This window comes from Diabrotica virgifera, chromosome 6 (assembly GCF_917563875.1).
Source record: "Diabrotica virgifera virgifera chromosome 6, PGI_DIABVI_V3a".
Lineage (NCBI taxonomy): Eukaryota > Metazoa > Arthropoda > Insecta > Coleoptera > Chrysomelidae > Diabrotica > Diabrotica virgifera.
In genome coordinates this window covers 9,707,373-9,725,092 of record NC_065448.1, presented here as the reverse complement: position 1 = coordinate 9,725,092, position 17,720 = coordinate 9,707,373, and the positions used below count along the sequence as shown (strand labels likewise).

Below are 17,720 nucleotides of genomic sequence, written 5' to 3'. Positions count from 1 at the left end.
GAAACAAGTATTTACTTACGGTTATGATGATGTTAGCCCCTTGTAGTGGAGTTCCTCTGTTGGAGTGTCTGATCCAGTAATTGAGATAACCTCCGTAACTCTTCAGTTGATTGCCGTTGTAGTTTTCGGGTAGAGTGAAATATGGAATCACGTTCAGTTGACTTAATCTAGAATCTGAAGGAACGGTTGCTAGGACACCTTGTGGACCTAATGGCGTTAGAGAGGGTTCAGCTCCTGTATAGATTGGTTCATCTCTAAAATCGACAGATCCTGATGGATCTATGCGAGCTCCTAACATCTTGAATGAATCAAATGGAGGTTGGAACTGTAATAATGTAATAAAGTAAAGATTAATAGAACCTAATAATAGGTCTGGATCCCGCGTATGAAAACAAAGTTGATTAATAGCAAGCTGAAAATTTGTTAATAGCTTAAGGATGTCTAGTCGGATAAACTTTGATATATGGGAACACTGGAACAGGGGCAGTTTTAATTGTAGAACAGGTTAAAAATTTGGAACGGTCACAACACGAAAACGGTACATTTATTTTTAATCTCTGTTCGGAGAGTTTAAGTCTGTTCTGTCGGACAAAATAAGTGTGCCGTTTTCGTGGTGTGACCGTTCCAAATTTTTAACCTGTTCCACAATTAAAACTGCCCCTGTTCCAGTGTTCTCATATATCAAAGTTTATCCGACTAGACACCCTTAAGCTATTAACAAATTTTCAGCTTGCTATTAATCAACTTTTTTTTCATACGCGGGATCCAGACCTATAATACCCTTTGAGGTAATACAAGCCAAACAATCATCAAAAAATGGCAAAGCGACAGGTCCTGATAAAATTCCATGTGAAATATATAAGCTTATAAATGATAGCAATGGTTTAGATATAATACAAAGAAGAATACAGGGTAGGAGTCGCGGAAGAAGACGCATCTCCTGGTTAAACAATTTGAGAGCTTGGTTTAATTGCACTTCTGCTGATCTCTTTAGAGCAGTGGTATCGAAAGTGCGAATTGCCGTGATGGTTGCCAACCTTCTTAGAGGAGATGAGACATGAAGAAGAATGGTTTAGATGCTATAACTTCGTTTTGCAATACCATTTATACCAGCGGACATCTACCTAATGGTACCAAATTTGAGAGAAGTTGATCAAATTGTTTCCTTGAATATCAGTTAAATTATAAAGCAGAGAGTCACGGAAAACTATATCCAGAATTGGGAAGGCTAGAGCCACTTTTAGAAAGATGTTCAAATTATTATGCAACAGAGACCTAAAATTGCCATTGCGGAAACGTTTATCCGCCTACTTCGCTGCTAAATGCCCTCGCTTACTTTATGGTGTCGAGTCTTGGACTGCGAGCAATAAAGATCTAAAATCCAATTGAGACTTTCGAAATGTGGTACTATAGAAGAATTTTAAAAGCTTGGGTGGAGAAGTTTCGAAGCTCCACACTACTAGAACGTCCCAACGTCCCAGCAAGACTACTGAGATTATAAAAAGCACCAAGAAGAGAAAACTGGATTACTATGTAATGAAAAGTCCCAAATATAGCTTGTTACAAAATTTTATGCAAGGGAACATAACAGGCAAACGCAGTCCAGGACGAGTAAAGGTTGAAGAACTTGCGAAACTGGTATTGTATTGATACAAGCATGCTATTTAGGGTGGCAGTAAATAAAATAACGATGGCTATAATGGTAACCAAGGTTGTGAAGGGACATGATACATGAAGAAGAACGAACAGACTGAACTGCAAAAAATCTTTATCCTTGTTTGTACTTACTTGGAATGTAAATAGATCAGCAGATCTACAGCTGCTTGTATGTCCGAAACAGAAACACTTGATACACTCTCCTTCATTTCTGGCTTGTACGTTAAAGTACCCTGGTCTGCAAGGATTGTCGCGTTTCACACTGAGTATCGTATCAGGTACGGCAAACGTGGCTCCCTTAATGTTAATGGCTTCACAGGAGTAAGCTCCTTGGTCCTCCACTTGGATATTTTCGCAAATCAAGGTACCGACACCTTTGCTACTAGTCATTCTACATTTGGATGGCACATGGCCCCAGTTCAGACGCCAGACTATTTCGGGGGTGGGAATTCCGACAGCGGTACAGGAAATTTCAAAGATTTCTCCTACGTTGAGCGATACCATTGGTGGAGGTGGTCTGGATATAACAGGTTTAGCTGAAATTGTAAATACGGGTAACTATTATTGTTTTACAAGAAGTACAGTATATGTAGGGTTGGATCTTTTAATGGAGGCAATTTTAATTTTTGCTGATATTTTGGGCGGGGAGAGAAGGGACAGGGGGAGGAGTATGGGAGAGGAGGAAGGGGGTGAGTATGAATGATCTAACTCTACTTACAACATCCGACTTCATCGCTTCCATCTACGCAATCGCTTTGCATGTCACAGTGGTAACTTTTTGGAATACACTGGTTGCTCGAATGACAAGCGAACTGGTGGTATTGACACATCGATCCGGGAGGATTGGTTGCGCAATTCTTTTCATCGGAATTGTCTGAGCAATCGTCGTCAGAGTCACACATCCAGGTTTTAAGGATACATTTTTTGTTGTCGCATTGGAATTCGTTGGGTTCGCAACCACCAGGCCCTAAAAAAATATACAAAAGGATAAAATATATAAAAAAAGGAGAATCCTTCGACTAAAGTGAATAGGTACTTCTTTGGATCCGATTCGAATGATTCGATTCGACCGATCCGATTCAATTCGATTCCAAACCAAATACCTATACTTACTGTAACCGTCCTCATCTGAACCATCGGAACAGTCGAAGTGTCCATCTCTAAGTTTTGATCTTGGTATACATTCTCCGTTGGAGCAAGTGGCTTCATACACCGGATTACATTCTGAGGGTGGAAGAGGTGGGCGAGTTGGTCCTAAAGTTTAAAGATATGATTAGTGTCGCCACTATTAAATACAACATAATATATTCAGAAAAGGGATATAAATAGAATTTGGCAAATATACTTACCACATAGGAATTATGGATAGCATTAAATATAGAACAAAATATTAAAATAACGAAAAATTTGATTTGTATGGCAAATAGTACCTGATCCTCTATAGTTGGTGTGAAGTGGAGGTAAAATGCCGAATTTAGAATGCGTAGGATAGAGCTTAGATCCAAATCTTGCTGCATCACAAGGAGAAAGACTATTAATTGTCTTATTCATTTTTTTGTTTAAATGTCAAGTAAAATATATGGAATTTACAAAATTGCATCAAACACATTTTTTAAATTAAGTGGTTCCGATACTAAAATGGCTGTTGTGAAGAAACGTGTGTTGCTATTCCATAATCCGAAACCAAATGCCAACAACTGTATTTTATTATGACGCTTAATTCTTTACTAATCGCTACTCTTCAATTAAAAACCAAAAATATACTTACTTCTTACCACGGTGACTGGTACTGAGACTCTGGTACCGGGCGCGTTAGGAGGGAAGCCTCTAGCTATACAAAGGTAAGTTCCGGAATGCTCTAGTTGGACGTTGGGAATTGTAAGTCTACCGTGGACGTCGGTGGTACCGGGTGGTAGAGGAGCTCCGTTTGCTCTGGCCCAGTAAACTTGAGCTCTGGTCTGTCCTTCGTCTCTGCACGTGAGCACAACTTCTTGTCCTAGATATTAGATGAATATATGAGTATTTTTGGTACGTAGATATGACAGGTCCTGTGTATATTTACAAAGGGTAAAGTGGAAACAACGGTTGTTCAATCACAAATTAAACCCTTAATTTACAATCTCTTTCTTAATATATACTTTTGGTCCTTCGAGCCGGATCAAATGTATAAATTCAATATAAATTCGTTTTCCCTGTGTCCGAACTTCTCGATCGACGTTGTGAAATAATTTGAAGATGTGGAGGAAATGATTTAATGAGCATCAAAATAAATACACTCGACGTAACTTCGAAATTACTTTCGTTCTTTATTGAGGTAAATATTGTGTTAGACTACGAGCTCACAAGCGTTCAAACCTAATTTATTCTTAGGCAGTACCAACTTATGCTTAGGTAACGAAGAATATTGGGAAGAAATTAAAACAAAATTAATTGATGCAGCAATAGAGATCATAGACACAACAAGCAGAAAAGAATTAAAGAACACAAGTAATGTATGAAAAGAAGAACCAGAGAAAGAAGAGCAATCTACGAAGATGCAACATGGAAAAAACATGATAAACAGAGAACCGAAAGTACGAAAATGATAATATACACAGAATTGAAGAAAATGTTCAAAACAACGATATAAGAGAAGCGTATAAATTTCTACGCAAGAGAAGGTAACAAACCCCGAACAAATCTATGCAGAAAAAGTGGATAACCAGAAAATATAGAAGTCCGACGATGGAGGTGATAAAACAAATAACAAGCGTATTTATTTATCTATTATTCTAAGCATTATTCAACGTCTAATGCACAACCTGTGTGCCCCATTTTGTGTTTGTATTGATAACTCAGTAAAACGTGTTTCCACTATACAACCATTGTACTTACTCAGAACCGGCTTATCATGCACATATATTTTTGTTTGGGTAAAACACAGAGTGACAGAACTACAGACCTACAGCTTCAGTATTTCATTATATGTAAAAAAATTTCGACTATTTAAAGTGCTACTTTGGGCCTAGCATAATTATTTTGCAATAATGATTGATACAAGGTACATCCTGAAGTGATTCCAACAAAAAATAGACTCCTATGAAAGATGTCCATTATGTGTAGTTTGTTAGCTGTTGATGTCTTTTATTTTTTGCCACTGTTGATATCTTTCGCAATATTATCTTGCTGTTGGACGATTCTTCCGAAGTATTAATTTTATTAAATGGTATTACTCACGCACTTTGTGTTTTACCATCCCTACGTTTGTAGATAAGGTTAATTTTGAAAACATATTACATAAAGTAGGTAAATAAATAAATATTAAGCATAAACATATATACAACAAATTTGAAAGTATTAGCGCTCTACAGGGAGATTTATATTAGAGAGAGTAAACCAAAGTTTGAGAATTGATGGGTTTTGCACTATTTATATACATGGAAATGTAAACTTGAAATAACACCCCAAGTTTTTGGTTATTTTTGTTAAGGAGCTAAGTTTTAAGTTCTTTGCAAACGTAATAACACTTAAAATAAACTATTCCGATGAGAATAGAATTTTTTTTTAATGGTGCTTTGGTAATAATAGGTACATTGCTTTAGGACTTTATTGATTGTGCTCTGGAATAATTTTTTCTTGATATTTCGTCTGCAACGATGTAGTCAGTAAGCAGATGCCAGCTGCTATATTTCCCTCATCGGCTTTAGATAATATCTGCTATATTTTTAGAAAAAACGAAACTAAAAAATATATAAATATAAATATATAATTCCAGAAGTCCGAAAATTGTCTTCTTTTTGGTGCTTTAGCCAATCTTCTATAGAGCATCTTTCAGAATTGTTTACTAACACACATTACATATTTTCAAATTTATACGACGCAGTACAATAGAAAATTAATGTGAAATTCTATGAATCTACGGATGACGTTTCGATGGCGTCATCTAATGACCATTTGTCAAAACTGAAAAAATAGCTCCCATGTATGTTATAATTATTATAATATAGACCTTTAAATTAGTAAGAAAGATGATTATAACTTTAGCGTTAAGTGTTTTAAATATATATTATAAGAATATGGTGGTTTTAAAAATAGGACTGATTGGATCTACATTTATATCAAAGAAATTAGATTAAAAATTGTACGAAAATCTACTTTTATGTAAGGGGTAGTCGTAGTACTTATCGTTGTACCATTTTTTTCATCCACCAAAGTAAGCCTAGTTTTTTTTACATGTTTGCGAAATGTGGGAAGTAAAACGAAGAGATAAAACTAATGTCAAAGAAAAAAGTTTTGGCATGTTTATAGATTTGTAATTAATCCCAAACAATAGATCTTTATCCTGTGATATTTCTACAATATTTTGATCTATATTTTTTTGTCTCCAATCTGCATTTGCTCCAAGTAGTCATATAACTCATATTATTGCATAGTATTATTTTTTATAGTCGGTGAATAATTGTTGCAACTAATATGGATAGATCTACCGTTTCATTCGTTCATATCCTCTCCATTTTCTTGCTCTTGATGTATGTTTATTCAATTTTCGAAAATTTTTTCCCATGTTTGCTGCAGCTCCTATTAGTTGATTATTATTTTTCCTGAGTCTATTTAATATTGACAACATGCAGATTGAAAATGTTGAAAATGTGGAAAACTTCACGTATCTTGGAAGTGTCATAACAGAAAGCGGAGGTACAGAAAACGATATTCGTATGAGAATACGAAAAGCTCAACAAGCATTCAGCATGCTTAACCCTGTTTGGAGGTCTGGGGAATATACTACAAGGACAAAGATCCGAATATTCCAGTCAAATGTTATATCTGTTCTACTCTATGGATGTGAAACCTGGAAAGTGACAAAATCCCTTACAGCCAAATTGCAGGTCTTTGTTAACAAATGTCTACGAAGAATTGTGCGTATTTTCTGGCCAAACACCATCAGAAACGAAGATCTGCTACACCTGACCCAACAAAATAGGGTAGAAAATGAAATAAAGTTCAGAAAGTGGGGGTGGATAGGTCACACTCTCCGAAAAGATAGTTCCAGTATAGCAAAAGCTGCCCTAGAGTGGAATCCCCAAGGAAAAAGAAAAAGAGGTCGCCCAGCACAAACTTGGAGAAGATCCATCATGGACGAGATAAGAAGTCAAGGAAAGTCTTGGAATGAGGTGAAGGCCCTAGCGCAAAATAGAACCCGATGGCGCGTTTTCACTGAAGCTCTATGCTCCACTTAGGAGTTCAAGAACATTATATATATATATATATATATATATATATATATATATATATATATATATATATATATATATATATTTCCTGAGTACAGACAAGCAGTTAGGTCTGAAGCCTCTCTTTTCGTTTGACCCCGATTTGTAAAATGTTCGACTATTTGACTGCTGTCTATTCCTTTCTATTTCTTCATATTGCTGTTGTTCGTATTTCCTTTTTTTTCTCTCTAACTCCAGTTTCACACACTAAGAATTTGAACGTGCGGTCGCTAGAACGCACGATGACATTCCAATGGTGGCTCGAGGAATCCTATGGTAGGCTTTCTCATTACACGGCGTTTAGAACGTTCGGTGAAGTCGCCGTGTAATGTGAAAGTTACCATGGGATTGCTTGAGCCAACATTGAAATGTTCTCGTGCGTTCTAGCAACGGCACGTTCAAAATTCTAAATGTGTGAAACTGCGCTAATTAGATTTCTTGTTTCTCGTCGTGATGTTTACTTTCTGTTGTTTCTTGTTGAAGCATATTTCGCTTGTTCTGTCTTTCTTGTAGTTTTTCTTGGCTGCTTTATCAAACCATTTCCGTGTCCTCGCTCTGCTTTCTCCTATTACCTATTGGTTCTACTGTCTCAATAATTGATTTTTCCATTTGTTGCCACAACCTTTCGACATCATTGTTCTGCTCTACTCTATTTAGATTTTGTTTCATTTCTTGTACGTCATTTTCTAGAATTTCCTCATTTTGTATTTTCTCGATGTTCCACTGTCCCAATGATTCGTTCGTTGTTTCTGTGATGATATTCTAAACCCGATTTTTGCTCTCACTAGGTAATGGTCTGTATCTCTATTATTTCTTTGGAGCATCTTACATCCAGAATATTACTTCCATGTAGCATCAACACATTACGTGGTCAATTTGGTTCCGTGTGGAGATGTCAGAAGACTGCAAGATCTATCTGGGATATGTAATATAGTCCAAGTAATGAAGCTTAAAATAGGACAAAACCTCTCAATTTTTACAGAATGGATCGATTTGCTTGAAAATTTGAGAATAAGTAGTGGATAGTCCAAGGATCAAAATCTATATGATGCCAAAAGGCGCTTTTACCATGGGGGTGGTTGCCACCCCATGTCGGGGGTGAAAATTTTTTATTATATTTTAACCGCAAAAGTTGGTAAAAACATTCATTCTAATCAAAAAATGTTCTATATATTTTTTTGATAAAATTAATAGTTTTTTATTTATTCGCTATCGAAAGTGTTAGTTTTATATTAAAAAAAATAATGTTTTTAATCAGTTTTCTGCAAATAACTCAAAAAGTTTTTGCTTTATCAAAACAACTTTGCTTAACAAAAATGTACCTTTTGAAAAAATCAACAAAACCGTTTTTTTTTAATTTTCTTTAAGACCAATAGTAATCGAGCTATACTTTATTATATGTTAGGTCTTCTTCGGCAAATGCTAAATATTGTAGTTTCAAAGTCAAAAGACGGGAAAACTATGCATTTTTCGAGGATCACTTGTTTAAACTAATTTGAAGTATTTAAAAATATCTATCTTCAGAAATAAAAAAAAGTCTTTAGCTCAAAAACCAGGTGGCTTATAATGAAAAGAATGTCAGACCCTATATTTTTTAGCGAAAAAGTGATCGAAAGCAAACCCCTAATCACCACCCTGATTAAAATTAGTCATTGGCCTTATTTCGCCTTCTTTACTTATGTATTATTAATAGGTTCTAGAAGTTTAACGGTTTAGAATGATTAGTTTTAAAAAAAAATGGAGTCAAAAGCAGATATCGAATTTTTGAAGTTTGGTAAAAAATTCCCTTTTCTTCAGAATAGAAAGATTATCATCAAAGATACAAAAAAATATTTAAATATTAAATTGTAGCTTATTTAATTCCCAAGAACATGGTTTGCAAAAATTTTCTCTACGTTAAAAATTGAGTGAGCTATTGACAATTAAAACTTGTAATGACATGCAAAAATCACCTTTACCAACCTTTTCAAAGTCACCACTTTTTGCGACTGAGTATTTTAAAAGGATTTGGTATTAACAGTCTTATAGATCTTGTAAAAACCTACAAAATTATTTTTTAAGAAACTTTCTAAGATAAAAATTAAAAAGGCTACGGTTAAAAAATCAATATATTTTTTTCGAAAAAAAAAAAGAAATTTAATTGGAAGCATAATAATGTAAGGTAGCTTTGCTTTTAGTCATTGGCCTTATTAATTCTTCTTTATTTATCTATTATTAATAGATTTTAAAAGTTTGACTGGCCCAGAATGATTAGTTTTTAAAAAACTAGAGTTAAAAGCGAATAACGACTTTTTGTAGTTGGGTAAAAAATGCCATTTTCTTCAAAATAGAAAGATTAGCATCAGATATACGAAAAAATGTTTTTATATGAAATTGTTGGTTATTTAATTCCCAAGAACTTGGTTTGAAAAAATTTTTTCTACGGTAAAAATTGAGTGAATGGTAAATGAGTATATATCGAAAAATATTGATTTTTTCTATATAAAACTAACATTTTCGATAGCGAATAAATCGAAAAGTATTATTTTAATAAAAAAAATTAATAAAACATTTTTTGCTTAGAATGAATGTTTTTATCAACTTTCGCAGTCAAAATATAATAAAAAATTTCCACCCCTAAGATGGGGTGGCAACCGACCCCATGGTAAAAGCGCCTTTCGGCATCATATAGATTTTGATCCTTGAACTATCCACTACTTATTCTTAAATTTTCAAGCAAATCGATCCATTCTGTAAAAATTGCGAGGTGAAATGCTTCGGTTCCTGGACTAATATCCGGGGCGTGCATTATAACTTGTTGCAATTAATAATACAATGAAGAATAGAGGGTAGAAGAAGTCGTAGAAGAATACGCATCTCCTGGATAAACAAATTGAGAGGTGCAAATTGTCATGATGGTAACCATCATGGCAACCTTCTTCGAGGAGATGGCACATGAAGAAGAAGGAGATGTCATTAGAGATCCAAGTCTGTTTATAAATGTTTTTATGTTGGAACATAGTAGACTTTACAAGCATATTGTTACCCGATGCTAGCTCTACGACCCTTTGTCCATTATTGTTTGAAATATGGAGGCTGTGTTGTCCTATTGTCGGCCTTAGGTTAGGTTCTTTGCCAATTTCGTGTGAAGATCTACTCTTTCTAAACCTTCCACTGTATTAACTAAACTTCCACATCTTCACTATTTTAATCTTTAATTTTTTATTGATTGGATCTACGATTTGGGATTTTCTTTGTGAATTTGTCTAAGATTCGTTTCTCGTGTAGGTGTAGTTTATTAATAATAGCAAAAGATTTTGAAAAAATGGGTATGGTTGGTAAATAGATGTGAAGGGATGATTGTAGCGCAAATCCGCACACGAACCCAGGGTAGTACTCACCAGTTTTATAAACATCTGAACCCCGTAAACACAAAAAACACAATTAATACAGGTACAACAAATGTTAGGATACACATATAAATGGTTAAAGTTATTTATTTCATGATATTATTAAAAAAATTGTATTATTATTATAATACTACTACTACATTAATATTTTGTATTTTAACGACATCCGATGTGGACGTCGAAACGTTAATAAAATCATTTTTTTAGTTAATTGTGGTTTATTTCCCGTTTAGACTAGTTGATCACCACTACTATTGTATATTAGTATATTCTAAATCCACATCCACTGGACAAGACTGATTCTTTCCCTTTTTGTTAGCAAGTTACTGAGTTTAATGTTAAGTTTTATAACAAACTACTGTATGAAATAATGTAACGATTAGCAACATTTAGAATTGCACCTATGAAAGCATAAACAAGTCTTCTATAAAAACAAAGAATTGTAAGACAAAGAAAATAACCAAAAAGAAGAAAAACTTGAAAGAGAAAAATGTAAAATAAACAAAAGAAGATAAAGAATAAAAACGCCGTCAAAAGTAATAATAAAAAGTGTAATTGTTTTAGAGGATTCTTCTGCATTGCATTGTTTTTCCTTTTAACAAACCATTTCACCCAAAATTATGTTGGATTACTAATACCCTCTTCTAATTAGTATTATAGATACTCTGTCCTTCTTGTCAGCAAAATAACCCTCTGGTCGTATAAAACGATTAATTACACTAGTCAACAAATAAACAAAAAAAATTTGCGACTGATGTTAAAATGGCTGTACCGGGAAGTTTAAAGCGTCCTGAATGCGAATTAAAACACCAAAATGTTCCACCACGTATATATTTTGAGTTATCTTCTTCTTAAAGTGCCGCGCATTTCTGCGTAGGCGTCCACCGTACAATGTCTGATGAGGTGAAATGCTAGATTTGGAGTTATAGAATGCATAAAATATTGCTGTTTATTATAAAAATTTTTATACAGGGTGTTTCATTATTAATTGTCCATATAGTAACTGGAGAAACCTTAGCACTAAATACGAAGATTAACCCTAAAACACCTAAATAAAATGTGGTTCCTTACTGAGTTACAGAGTATTTTATCTAAAAATTTAAAAACTATTTTTGCTCAGCGTTTTAAAACTATTAAGACTTATCCTTTTCATACTTGGCAGGAAGTATGGGTACTATACAAACTACTAAATTATGTTAAACAAACGTTTCTGGCTATTACCAGAGGCGTACAACGGGGGAAAGTCAATGGTTGACCCTTTCCAAATTCTACGCCACTGGCGAAATTGCTATTTTAGTTCCATTTTGGATTCTAAAATACTTTCTATGAAAATAATATACTCCTCATTCGTAACGATAAAGTCAATAGCTTCCGAGATCTTTGAAGTTAAAAATGAAACGACACGGTTATTTTGATCAGTGTATTGTGTCGCTTCATTTTTAATTGCAAATATCTCGAAAACTAATCATTTTATCATTACGAATGGACAGTATGTTATCTACATAAAAAGTATTGCAAAATCAAAAAATTACACTAAAATAGAAATTTCGTCAGTGGCGTAGAATTTGGGAAGGGTCAACCAGCCACTATCCCCTGTCGTACACCTGTGGTAGTGGCTAGAAACGTTTATTGATCTTAATTTAGTAGGGTGTACAGTACCTACACTTTCTGACAAGTATCATAAGGACACGCCAAATAGTTTGAAAGTACTGGGTACAAATAATTTTTAAATTTTAATCATATGAATCATATCATAAATTAATCAAAATAACTGTGTCGTTTCATATTTAACTTCAAATATCTCGATATATAAACATGAGCTCAGAACTAGAAACAATAAAACTAGTAAGGGTTTTGTACACAATTTTGTGCATATCCCAATTTTCATTTGGATTAACACAAATACACATTTTATCCTGCATAGTAAAAACGAGGATAGCTCCTGGTTACAGTTCCTAAATATTATAACTTGTAGGTACTGGTTAGTAAATTCCATTTAAAAAAAATTCATTATTGTAATCTAGAACATAAGGGTTAAGTATGTCCTTTGGACAAGTGAAGATCTCGAACTAAATCATGTAATTCGGCTTGTTGGAGGCAATAAGGTGCTTTTTCTCGCTTTCGAGAAAATAAGAATCATTTTTTTCTGATACATCATCAGTTCATCAGGTTCACTTCTATCACCATACATTTCCAAATCTTTCTCCCAATTTGCTGAGGTCCTGGAACTGGTAAATCTTCTCCATGAAAAACTAGTTTTATTGCTGAAGTAATATCTGGATATTCAATTTTATGCTTGCTCTTCATTGAAAACCCAGACACTTTTGTCATGGAGGAGTATCAGTCGTTAAAATGGTTTAGAAATATATAAGTTTAAATGGGTAGGTTTACTGATTAAGGACTACTTTGTTTTATTCTTTATTTAAATGTTAATGTGTTATCCGTAAACATTAGATATCCCAGTATTGCGAAATTATGCACAATTTTTAGGAAAAACGTTAATTTCATAAGATCACGCCCCAATTATTACAAATCACTGTTCTAATAAAATTTTAGTAAAATACTCATAACTTAAAAATCATAACTCATTTTTTTTGAAAAAATTATAACTCAAAAATCTTACGTGTTAGGAACTTTTTACCATCATAATCATATTCAGAGAGCAATAATTAACAAAAAACAGCATTGTGCATTCGAGTCGCCAATTGGTTGTAAACTAGTGTTATTAGGCCCATGGTCCCATACTCATCACTCGTAAAGCGGCCAAAAACACACTAAATAACAGCTTATACCAAGCTGCAAAAAGTGCAGCATCCTGGGAATCACAGAGGCAATGTCAACATGCCCCACTGCAGCTTTAGAGGCGATGCTGAATCTTCCTCCCTTGAAGTTCTGCATAAGGAGAGAGGCAGTACCACCGCCTTGAAGCTGCGACAGACGCAAATAATTAAACCGGGTGATGTAGTGGACTATCTAAAAATCTTTGAAGAAATTTCATTGAATTCTAAGGACAGGCTACAGTGTCATGCCAGTCAAATTCGATTTCGAAACACCCTTTGAAGTGGTCATAAAAAACCACCAATTGGGTGAAAAAGTTGAACCGAAACTGGAAGCAGGTTCACTTGTATGGTATACGGATGGATCTAACATAGATGAAAGAGCAGAAGTGGGAGTTACTGGGCCCAATTTCAGGCTACCTAAATCTCAGGACACCTAAAACTATTTTTCAGGCAGAAATACATGCCATAGACATTAGTACCCAAGAACGTCTCACCCGAGACATTCGTACGGCAAAAGTCTTTATTTCATCAGACAGCTAAGCCGCCTTAAAGGCTGTAGTCATTAACTTGTGAGTCAAAGCTAGTTTGGGACTATAAACAATCACTCAAGAAGTTGTCAGAACGCAACAAAGCAATTGTGATGTAGGTTCCAGGTCACAAGGGAATTGCAGGAAATGAGGGAGCTGACGCATCTCAAAAGAAGGAGCTAATACTCCATTCCAGGGTGCATAACCCTTCTGTGGACTATCGAAAAGTCACATCAAATGGGAAATACGGACCTCTTAACTCAATAAACTACGAATACATTGGACTAACACACCAGGACAAAGGCAACCAAAAAGGGCCATAAAAGTGTCGCCTACTGCAAAAAACTGCCTTCTCGAAATGAGTAAAAAATATATCAAAATGGTCAGTGGCCTTCTCACTGATCACTGCCCTCTGAGATATTATCTCAAAAAAATGGGCAAATCAGACACTCGTTGCTGTGACAGCGAGAAACAAACGGCAGAACATATACTATGTAACTGAGTAGCATTGTACTGTTCTGCAAACGACTAAAATTCCTAGAAGAGTCAGTCTAGCGCCCTCTGACATGGTAAATAAGTCACCTAGGAAGCTACTCAACTTCATGTGAAGTATGGGCATTCTAGAGCTTAACTAGATTAAGGAATGCAGAAAATATCTCTACAGGTCGAAATGCGATGACACACGTAAAAAAACCTTTTTAAGATTTGATATGAATATCATGAAATAAATAAATGAATTTACCGATAATGCTACCTTTACAGAATATATAAATAAAGTAAAAAATCAATACTTACGTTCTTTTTCTTCCGTACTGCTTGGATACGTTTTCAAATTAAGGTTGTCCGAGGATGTTGCTGTAAAAACAAATTAAAGGTTAGAAAGAAATTCATTCCACTCAAAATATAAGTAAGTGTAAGGTAATATAGGTAAGTAAGTAAGGTTAGTGTCTATATGTCTTTTTGTCGGGTTAGTTGACTCTTTATTTATCAGGAAATTCAGTTCAGCTAATGCCCCTGTTCTCTTTGATTTAAAACGATAAAAAATTGTATAATATTATAAAATTAAATAAAGACAACTATATTGAACAACAAAAAAAGTAATTAATTTTACAAACATTTTTTTGTAATTATTGTTGCGTACTTTTTTGATATTACAAGTAGCTTATGTGAAATTTTTATTGAACCTAAAGCTTTTCTGGTTTTAAAAGGATTGCAACCCCCAACGTTTTTTTTTTACATTTCCGTTAAATTCTAAGGAACAGGATAGCCGATAATATAGCTAGCGAATAATTATTTTAAACTATTTGTCCTTTGTCTAGTGTAGGTATGTTATTTGTACAATTTTTAAGTAATGTCCGGGATGTTCTGAATATCTTCCTTAACTTCTACTCTTTCTACCGCTATCAGACACTTTGAACTACTGAATACATCGTTTATGCTGATTCAATGCGTTTCCAGCGATTTTTGTTAGCTCTGAACAAAATACATTGATTATTATTTGAATATTTTATTTAAATGATAAATAAATACTTACAGCAGTTAGTTTCATCAGAGAAATCGTTACAATCAGCTCTGCCGTCGCAATATCTTGCACACTGGTCCGGTTGAGATCTGCAAGGCAGTTGACCTTCTGGACAGACGACTGGTGGAGGTTCTGTGGGAGGAGGATAAGTTGGTGGTTGAGTTGGACAGTTATACTCGTCAGAACCGTCATTACAATCATTCCTGCCGTTACAGCGCAAACTCAGGGAAATACAGTTGAAATTATCAATACACTGGAATTGGTTATTTGCACAAACACCTACGAAACGAAAAGAAACAAAAAAGAAAAATAAAAATAAGAGTGCAATAATAATAAAGAATACATGCTTAATAATAAAAAATCAAGGTGCAATAAAAAACAATAATTTAAATAAATTCTAATTAATTTAAATAATTTAAATAATAAATAATAATAATTCGAGTTTTGTTTTGATCTCTTAGCTCTTCTATGCTTTTTAACTGCTTTTACTCAAATTGTCTATATTTTGAAATCCTTTATAAAAGCCTATATTTGTTAAAATCCCTATGCAGGGCTACATCATAAAACAAACAGAACTAGTTTTCAATCGGTTGACCGATCATCATCAGTGTTTCCTAAAATGTGTACAACTTGATAAAATAATGCAAAGTATTTAAAATTTTGACTACGATTTTAAAAAGGTTATGGGCTGTACTCATTTGAATCGAACATGCTAACCACCAAAGTAAAAATATTACGGTAAAAACCCTTTAAACTTAATCCGTCATAGGAACATATAAAAATGATGTGATTTTACACATGAATGTATAAAATATCCAATGTTTCACTCTCGAGGTACCATAGAGCTAAATATGACTTGATCACATCATGGCTGTGTAGAAGCAAGTGACTTTGATAGCGGAAATCCTGAATGGTGACACGACAGAAATGACAGTTCCACAGGAAGTTAAAATTTCCCTGATGGTTTTGTGATATTTATTGTAAAGTTTGTTAAATCATTAACAATAAAAACAGTCGCTCACACTATGGTAAATGATCTGTTTAAATGAAAATGAACTTGATGTAAAAGGTAGAATATTTGTAGTGAAAGAGATAGGCAAACCACATTACACGTTTAACGAAAACCTAATAAACGTTATCAAGCCCTGTTATGTGGACATCTAGGGCTTAGAAAAGCAATTTTATGTTGGTATCAAGTTATCGATTTTATTCGAATGGTTGGAAGTTGCGATAGTACCATAAAAATCACAATGGGGGAGACCAAGATGTAGAAATGTCTCAAAATATACCTTTTGTAAAGGATTTCATGGTTTTTTGTAATAAATGGATAACAGCCAACTACAGGAAATTTTCTCCTCGTGGATTGTCTATATATTCTTCTATGTAATCTTTTTTTTTCGTTCTTAGGTTCAGGTATTCCTTTTTTGTTCTTATTTTATATTCTGCTTGATTTTCTCTCTTCTTTTTTAAGTGATGTGATATCTCCGCAATCATCTGTACCATTCTCTCAGGTTGCGCAGACACAATATTCTGCGTCTCCCTATGCTTCTTTTTCCTTGAATCCCTCCCTGCATAATCAATTGGATCAAGTTGTATCTCTCTCTACGTGTAATACGTCAGAGATATTCCAATATTTTTATTCATCTTTCTCAGAACCTCTTTGATGTGTTCTGTCCACGATATTTTCAGAATTCTGAATTCTTCGATACACCCACCATCCAGTTTTTGCATTGATCCCGCATTCAAGGTCCAAGCTTTCATACATAAAACCAAGTTAAAAAAAACGTAGCATCTAACCAACCTAACTCTTAGCTCTAACCTATAGCTCTAGTCTTTTCTATTCTGATTTTAATTTCCTGGAAGTAATTAATGGTGGGGTTAATCATTGTCCCCAAGATATGCATATTGGTCTACATGGGTTTCGTTTATGAGAAAATTTCCGTTATGTCTTTGTGTTTTAGATATTCTCATAAATTTTGTCTTCTTGACGTTCATTGCTAGACCGTAATCTTGTCCATACAGTGCTATTCTGGTCACCAGTCTCTGAAGATATTCAATATTATTATTGAATGGGAACATTATTTACCTTTATTCCAGCTCTTTACACGCAAGAGCTTTTTAGGATCTCTTCCAAGTAGACATTAAAAAGAATTGGCGACAATACGCATCCCTGTCTCACTCCACGTCTTCAATTTCCCTCTGATAGCTGATCGTTAACACGTAATTTTGCTCGTTGCTTATAGTATAAATTCAATATGACCCTAAAGTTATTGTAGTCTATATCTTTAATTTCAGGACATTCATTAATTGTTCATGTCGTACTTTATCGAAAGCTTTATTATTGTCAATAAAACACGCATTTATATCTTGATTGACGTCCAGGTACCTTAGTATTATTAGATTAAGTGAAAAGGAGCTTCTAGGCCTTTGTAAAACCCGAATTGTGTATCTCTAATGTCCATGTTCAGCTTATAGTATATTCGGTTATGGATGACTTTCAGTGGTAACTAGCACATCACACTTTAGACATCAAGCTAATGGTGTGATAATTGCCGCATTCTCTTGCGTTTTTCTTTTTTGATGAAACAAATAAAGAT

At 34.2% G+C, this 17,720-nt stretch overlaps 1 protein-coding gene across 37 annotated transcripts in view; it reads right to left on the bottom strand.

Annotated features, from left to right (window-relative positions):
- Window positions 1-17,720, bottom strand: part of LOC114332075 (basement membrane-specific heparan sulfate proteoglycan core protein) — a 1,202,649-nt gene that overhangs the window by 82,155 nt on the left and 1,102,774 nt on the right. For 36 of the 37 annotated variants that reach the window (XM_028281834.2, XM_028281940.2, XM_050653272.1 and 33 more), the window contains 8 exons: window positions 15,136-15,402; window positions 14,397-14,456; window positions 10,286-10,300; window positions 3,425-3,652; window positions 2,770-2,910; window positions 2,375-2,623; window positions 1,789-2,192; window positions 20-325 (listed from right to left, as the gene is read on the bottom strand). In XM_028281834.2, the coding sequence (XP_028137635.2) occupies window positions 20-325; window positions 1,789-2,192; window positions 2,375-2,623; window positions 2,770-2,910; window positions 3,425-3,652; window positions 10,286-10,300; window positions 14,397-14,456; window positions 15,136-15,402 (1,670 nt within the window). The remainder of the gene's footprint in view (window positions 1-19; window positions 326-1,788; window positions 2,193-2,374; window positions 2,624-2,769; window positions 2,911-3,424; window positions 3,653-10,285; window positions 10,301-14,396; window positions 14,457-15,135; window positions 15,403-17,720) is intronic. The other variant, XM_050653267.1, reaches the window with a different exon arrangement.